Source organism: Terrapene carolina, unplaced genomic scaffold (genome assembly GCF_002925995.2).
Source record: "Terrapene carolina triunguis isolate 2854851 unplaced genomic scaffold, T_m_triunguis-2.0 Scaffold790, whole genome shotgun sequence".
NCBI classification, from domain to species: domain Eukaryota; kingdom Metazoa; phylum Chordata; order Testudines; family Emydidae; genus Terrapene; species Terrapene triunguis.
The window spans coordinates 1,679,497-1,687,574 of NW_020665141.1; the positions used below are offsets into that span (position 1 = coordinate 1,679,497).

At 46.0% G+C, this 8,078-nt stretch overlaps 1 protein-coding gene across 1 annotated transcript in view; it reads right to left on the reverse strand.

The window, feature by feature from the left end:
• Nucleotides 1-5,157: 5,157 nt before the first annotated feature.
• LOC112105310 (sodium/glucose cotransporter 1) overlaps nucleotides 5,158-8,078 on the reverse strand; it is a 23,568-nt gene continuing 20,647 nt past the window's right edge. Inside the window, exons 4-6 of the mRNA XM_029913686.1 lie at nucleotides 5,855-5,914; nucleotides 5,379-5,483; nucleotides 5,158-5,274 (exon numbers count right to left, since the gene is read on the reverse strand). Coding sequence (XP_029769546.1) covers nucleotides 5,158-5,274; nucleotides 5,379-5,483; nucleotides 5,855-5,914 — 282 coding nt within the window. The remainder of the gene's footprint in view (nucleotides 5,275-5,378; nucleotides 5,484-5,854; nucleotides 5,915-8,078) is intronic.

Here is an 8,078-nt window from a genome sequence, read left to right on the forward strand (position 1 = left end):
AAGATGCAGGAATTCATAAAGCTTAATCCCACAGGCTAACTGTGAGCACATGCTGCTCTCTATGGGAGAGGATTTGTTCCTGACCTTCACAGCTGATCAGTTTATGCCCCAAAGCTTGAGGTTCATTTATTTTTAGTATTAGCTTAGTTTACATGGCTACAAATATTACTGGTCATAAAACGATCCTGCAAGGAAACATAGTTAATTATTAAAAATCCTGAGTGTAGAGGAGCGGACTCACCCCTGCTGCGCCTCCTGCTGGTGACTCTGGGAATTAGCTCTTCCAACATCCTGGAGCACCCCCTGCAGGCCGGTGATCCACCTATCCTCTGGCCCCTGTGTCCCTCCCGGACCCTGGTGCCCTTGTATCTGGGGTGCTGCCCCCTGACAGTACATCCCTCAGTACTAGGGTCTCCCCTCCTTGGGGAACCCCCATCCACTATCCCTACCTCACCTCAGAATAAGGCCACTACCAGTCACCAACCAGCCCCCGCTCCCTGGGGCAGACTGCAGTATAGGCCACTCATCACAGGCAAGGTTGGGTTTGGACCTGCTGCCTTGTCCTACCCATGGGCTGCCCTCTGCAACCCCCAGTACCCCTTGGCCTCCTACTAGGCCGCAGCCTGGGGCTATCCCGGCTGGAGCTCCCCAGCTTGTCCCCAGCCCTGCGCCACCCAGGTACCCTGTCTCTGCTCCCTGCAACCAGGCCCTTCTCTCTCTGAGTGCAGAGAGAGACTGCTTGGCCTCTGGCTCCCAGCCTTTTTATACAGGCCAGCTGTGGCCTGATTGGGGCGTGGCCCTGCTGTGGCTACTTCCCCAATCAGCCCAGCTTTTAGAGCTGCAGCCCTCTGCCAGGGCTGTTTTAAGCCCTTCCAGGCAGAAGCGGGGTAACCACCCCACTACACTGAGTAGGGTGACCAGATGTCCCGATTTTATAGGGACAGTCCCGATTTTTGGGTCTTTTTCTTATATAGGCTCCTATTACCCCCCACACCCTGTCCCGATTTTTCACACGTGCTTTCTGGTCACCCTAACACTGAGCAATACGTGAACTCCTTGGATTTGCTGAATCACCTTCCGAGTTCACCTCTTCTGCCTCCCAGTTACGCTAATTTACTACTGATATTTCCTTGTTACTCCATTAACTCTCTTTTATGGATACCATTAAAACCTTATCCTATCTCTGTTTTTTACATGGAAAAGATTTAGTACATTCAAACAAAAAAATCACTCCAGAGCTACGCACACGTAATTCAGGAAACACTAGGCAAAGCTACAATGACATGAGTGTCCTTTTACAACTACCATTACAGCTAAAGAATTCCAAGGAACATTTGCAACGCATTTACAGACTCGAGTTTTAAATTCCTTCAGACTATGGGGGAGCATCCAGTTACTTGTTTCACCAGATACTTAGTCTTAATTTAGTCAGTTACTGGTCACCAATGCCTTGCTACACTGCATGATCTTAAAATTGCCAACCTTTTCTACCACTGGTACAGCCCCACTGGTGACAGCAATGGTAGAAGCGCTAGTGGTTAGCAACGCCTACCCTGAAAGCTACCATGGCAACAGCTCACACAGCAGAGTGACCATGGAACACACATACATATGGGACATTACATACGGTGTTTGAGATTTTGCCCAACCTGGCGTAAGTGAGGAAGCAGCATGTAAAACAGGCACCATGAATGCAAGATCCTTCTGAGATGCAAATATAAATTGCATCAACACTGTGACTCAAATTGTTAGGTGTGACTTGCTAGCAAGTGTAAGGAAAGCTGTCCTTCCTTTCAAAGCAGGATGACAAAAGCCTGAGGAACTGCAAGGCGGGGAGCGTCTGCAAAGGCAGCAGCCAGGGAAGCAGCATGGAAATCTCTGAAATCTCTTGGAATGTCTTGGCTCACGCTGTGTCTGCCTCTGGCCCCTAGAGTGAAAGATTCCCACAGAGCCACGTGCAGCTTGCTTGCCATCCTGCATATGCCACTTGCAATGATGCCTAGATGCACAACAGATGTATCTACATAAACTAAACCTCTTATGTACAAGAGCTGGTGTCCACTGGCCTTCTGTATTTATCCTTTTCCTGGTGACGTGCAGGACTGACTGGCACTTGGCCACATAGCATGGTGCGCTGCCCATGGCTAGATAGCTCCTTGCCACTGCAGTGGGCATACCTTCCGGCCCCTTGCTGTGCAGCAAATACATCTGAATTTCCACAGTGGTCACCACTGGACAAGCTATAATTGGAGTGGCATTTGGACTGTGCTGCCCCTCTTATTCTGGGGCACGTGGGCCATTCTTTTGGGTTAGCTGGGTCCACGACTTTGTTGATGGCTGGTATAGCTCAGGTGGAACAATCCCCTAACTTACAGCAAGTTAATGTAATGCCTTTCCCCTCTTACACCACTGCACGTGATCTTATCCTTTTGGCCTAGACATGCCCCCTTTCTCTGCAGGGCATGATCCTTTTCTTTCCCCTGCTCCCCACTCACACCTTCCTTTCAACTTTTACATGACTGAGCTGGTGCATCTCAATGCCCATGCTTTGCCCAGTTACACTGCTCAGGGGCATAGGCATAACTGAATAAGATGCCATTTACAGCACTACAGGATTTGGCTTTTTAGGATCAAGATGCTATCCTGCACCTTCAAAGCTCTCTGCCTCCTCTTATTTCCTCCAACGCCTGCATTCTACCAGGTCAGCGGTTCTCAAACTTTTGTACTGGTGACCCCTTTCACATAGCAAGCCTCTGAGTGCGACCCCCCCTAATAAATTAAAAACACTTTATATATTTAACACCATTATAAATGCTGATGGCAAAGCGGGGTTTGAGGTGGAAGCTGACAGCTTGCGATCCCCCACGTAATAACCTCACAACCCCCTGAGGGGTCCCAACCCCCAGTTTGAGAACCCCTATTCTGCCTCTCTCTCTCTCTCATCTGTCTCCTTCACCCAATCTAGACTTTATGTTACACCATACGCTTGACACAATATTAATTTTCACTATTCACCCTCCCCTTCCACCAAGCAGATGCTAAAGACCCACCTATTCCATGAAGCATCACAGCTTTCTGTCTGTTTTCTTTTGTGCTCTATTGTATCTGCCACATCTTTAGTTCATCAGCAAGCTGAGGGTGGTGTCTTGCACACTATTGTACACTAACAGTTCTTCATAACTAATAAGAATGGAGACTGAGTCCTAATTAGGGTGACCAGATGTCCTGATTTTATAGGGACAGTCCCGATTTTTGGGTCTTTTTCTTATATAGGCTCCTATTACCCTGCACCTCCTGTCCCAATTTTTCACACTTGCTGTCTGGTCACCCTAGTCCTAATAAACAGAATACTGTGCATACATCCAATGAAACACAACATGTAAATCAAACCTTCAGTTCATTCTTTAAGACAAATCCTGCCCCCTTTTCTACAGCTGCAGAGGGCCACAATGCAGCAGAAGCATTAGGTGCATTCGATACAGTGAAAAGTTGTGAGGCACTCAGATACTACAGTAATAGAGGCCATACATCAGAGGGGTAGCCGTGTTAGTCTGGATCTGTAAAAGCAGCAAAGAGTCCTGTGGCACCTTATAGACTAACAGACGTATTGGAGCATGAGCTTTCGTGGGTGAATACCCACTTCGTCGGATGCATGCATGTCGGAGGCCATACAATTACCCAGGAGTCAGACAGACAGAGGAAGAGTGGTTCTGCTGTATCAGGAGGAGGCGCATGGTTTGGGGAACTTATGCAGGAGACAATACCCCCGAGTGCCAGAAAACAGTTCCATAGTGGCTCCCTGTGAGGATTTGTGCAGCTCTGTTTGTGGGCAAAGTGGGATGATCGAGTGGTGGAGCCAGACTGGGACCAACTGATCTGTTGCTGTACAGATCCACCAGCTACTGCTCTGCTCTGCCCTGAAAACCGAGGGTGCAAGAACATGAGAGGCAACTTCATTTTCAGGTCTGTAATGATAACTGCGAGTGAGTGGAGCCACTCCATTTGCTTGGGAGGAGGGTTCCTCTGCTGGAGTTGATGGAAATCCCCAATGCAGAGTATGATGCGTAAGTTGGACACACACCGAGGGAATTTACCCATAAAAAGAGAATTATTTTTGTGAATCTGGCATGTAGGTAGCAAGTGATGGGATCATACATAACACAGAAATATAGATATAAGTTTTGGATTAGAATGATGAGCCATTTATCTGTATGGATTCACTCCACATCTGCTAGAGTTGCAGGAATACTACCATCCACTGTGAAATGGATGCATTTCCAATTACAGCTGCATACAAAAACTCTTATGTTGACAGCTCCTCACTGAAATAAACAGAAATCAAAATCCAACTTGCGGTTTCTTGATAGTCCCAACCTGTTTAATTTGTAACCCTGATAAGAATCGGTTATCGTAAGAGCATGAGAATGGGAGCAAAAGGCCAGGTCTTTTAGGTTAAATTGTACTATTATCACTCAGCTCCTATGCAGAGGGCAAAGAGTAAACTTCCATGGCAACTGCAGGAAAACAACAGACCCAGGTTTGCCTGACCTGTGGACTTGGATGGAGATTTAATGGTTTCAAAAGGGGAGGAAAATCACAACTCCCTTCGCTACTGCTGTGCCCTCGTTAGCCACACTTCATAGCTCCAGCTGATCCCAGAAAGACTCTCCTTTGCCTTCCCTTTCTCCCCTTGCTTTTCCCACTCCCGTATTTTCTAACCCCATCTCTCTGTCTCTTCTCCCCATCTGCCTTCCTCTCTTGTTTCTCACTTTTGTTTCATTAATACTAACAAGCTGCATGTTCAGCTGAGGATACTGATGGAAGGATGAGTGGGAAAGGCCTCTTTTCTCCCACGGGAGCCAAAGGGAGTTACTCATACCCTGCGGCAGGAGAATCTTGTTCAGGAGTCAGAATGGGAGACCCTGGGCCCAGATGATACATAGGAAGCTCTAAAACTAAATGCCTAAATGAGTGAGTGAAGGCAGAGAACTGGGTACTAACTCTAATAGCTTGGAACCTTCTCTTCAGTTTCTATCACTGATGCCTGAGATGTAGCATACTGTATAGTACAAGGCTCCAGCCAGCCTGACCTGTTCCAGAGGGGAGCAGATGTGGAAACAAAATCCGGGAAAAAGAAAGCTAAATCATAACCACCATCTAGAGAAAGAGTCCCCTGGTATAATCCAACAGGCACAGACACACAGAGCTGTAGAGCTGATTTGGATGGTCAGCACTGTTAGACGGAAGAGTGACAACATGGAAACCGTTTTTTATCTGAGACAAGGGAACCAGACAGGTAGAGAGATTTCATACAAGTGTAAAATAATAATAGATAGGAACTTCACTTAGAATAGAGGAACTGGAAAAGCTTAACTCACCGAGATCTTGGTGAAAATATAGAGGAGCAGAGAAAGGACTGACAGATACATCTGAATCCGTCGGCCGCCAAACCGCTTTTTGAGATATTCTGGCATCGTCACCACCTGCAGAAGAAGAGGGAGAAGAATTCATACTACGAGCAAAAGACACAACTACCATAGTTCATCAGCAAGCTCTTCCACCCAGATACCACACTGATAAGTACACTAGAAATTAAGAAGGCCAAGGAGCAGGAGCCTCCAAGAAGCACAGAAAGGCAGAGTCAAATGCTGCTCATCTTGGGATCTCAAAGACAAAGAGACCTTGTTGTTTAAATATATACAGACATAACTTATGTAGACTGCCTGACACATCCAGGTCTCTCTTCCCATTGACCATGGTTTTGTGATGGTGTTAGACCCACACACACAACAAAATGAAACAGAAAGATTAAAACAGGGAACCATAAAAGAAATAACCTAGTGTCCATACTTACCCCAGCCTTGATGTAGATGGGAACAAATAACCAGCCAAGAATCACCACAAATATCAGGGCCTGTAACCAAGGAAAGGACAGCTGAATTAGCCTCTGGTCCTGTCACCAGCATTTTCCAAAGCCACATATCAGGCTGAATGCCAACTATAAACATTGCAGTGAGTAAAAATGGTGGCCAGTGAAGGCACCTCAGCCTCATTCTTTCTACCTGTCTAGCATTTTACAGTTGGAACTCCAGGGGTGAAATCTTGGCCTTATTGAAGTCAATGGGAGTTTTGCCATTCAGTTGAATGGTGCTAGAATTTCACCCCAGGTGTCCAACAGAAGCTCCTAAGGAAGAGTCCCCCACTGCAGCAGACTTACTGGAGTATCAAAAAGAAGATTGCTTTGGCATTTGCCCCATGTCTGTCCATGGGGAAATACATTTGTAGTGTATCTAACACTGGTCTTAAAACTTCCTTCTGTTGCACTATCCCACTGCAGCTCCACTAGCAGTAGCAACCAGAGCATTAGTGTACCCTGGACGCAGGCATTTTAGCCACTGCTTCACCTAGCCTTGCCAAGAGCAGGTGTAGACAACATGGTGGTTAGAATACCAGGAGCCCACAGAAGCCTTTGTATGGTGACAGATGACTATTGCTAACACCAGGAAATTTTAAGAAAGTCTAGCACTGCCGCGGCCCCCTTTACTTAATTCCTCGATCCAGTCTCCAAGCAGCCACCAGTACAGGAAACATTCCATCCCCAAACCCAAGTGTGTTATGATCATGTCTCATCTGTGATTAGCTTTGCTAGCCCTGGGTGTTGGAGAGTGGAGCTTACTTCCATACCCTTGTCACCAACTGGACTAACCCACTTCTTAAGATAAAATGCAGGAATAATTAACTGCCTTCTGCATTGGGGTTCAGTTATAGGATCATAGAAACATCAGGCTGGAAGGGACCTCAAGCCCAGCCCAGCCCAGCCCCCTCCACTGAGGCAGGACTAAATATACCTAGACCATCCCTGACAGGGGTTTGTCAAACCTTTTCTTAAAATGACCGGGATTCCACAAGCTCCTTTGGAAGCCTATTCCAGTGCTTAACTATCCTTATAGTTAGAAAGATTTTCTCAATATCTAACCTAAATCTCCCTTGCTGCAAATTAAGACCATTACTTCTAGTCCTACCTTCAGCGGACATGGAGAAAAATTAATCACGGTTCTCTTTATTATGGCCCTTAACATATCTGAAGACTGTTATCAGTTGCTTTCCTCTAGACTCTCTCCAGTTTGTCCACATCTTTCTTAAAATGTGGAGCTCAGAACTGGACACAGCAGTCTAGCTGAGGCCTGCTTATGAGGTGGCCGTGCACATTATAAAAGATGTACTGTATTCTCATGTATGGAACTATAGACTGTCAAGTATGGTAGCTCTGTTAAACTATATACTGTATATTCTGTGCATCAGATATTTTGTTGTCTATCATATGTCATAATTTTTCTGACAAGGTTAGTTACTTGTTTTACGCAGAGCTGTGCACATTCAAACAGATAAATACAGGTCAAATGCTGCTCTCAGAACTGCATGCTAGATCTCTCATCCACACACTAGTTCTTTATTGCAGCTCTGAAGTTCTGCTCATAGATCAAGCACAGGATATGCTAGAGATATTGGACCCAATTCTGCTCTCTCTTACACTGGTGTAAATCAAAAGTAACTGCACTGAAGTCAATGGAATGACACTGACACAAAGCCAGTATAAATGAGAGCAGAATCGAATCCAGTTCTCTCTTTTGCTAAGAGAATCAGTGTGGATCCAAGAGCAGCATTTTTCCTGTGTATATTAGCATGTTTATCTGTTGCATTGCGTTGTAAGTATTGCAGTGAGCTAACTAGCTGGCTTGTGTGTGCATGCATGTACATGTATATACATGATTCACTGTCCTCTACTGGATAGAATCAAGTCGATTCAACCATGTGTCTTAGGCTGCATACTACTATCAGTTAGGGGAGAATCTCCCCTTTAGCTCAAGTGGTAGAGTCCTGTGCTTATAAAAGAGGATCTGGATTCTATCCCTTCAGATGTCATGAAGATCCAGTAGCCTTGGTATGGAGCCTGGATTTGTTACAGCAGTGGCAGCAGAAAATAATAAAAGGTGACAGCTAAACTAACTGATTCCAATCAGGGCCGGCTCCAAGTTTTTTGCCACCCCAAGCAAAAAAAATTTTACCGCGCCCCCCCC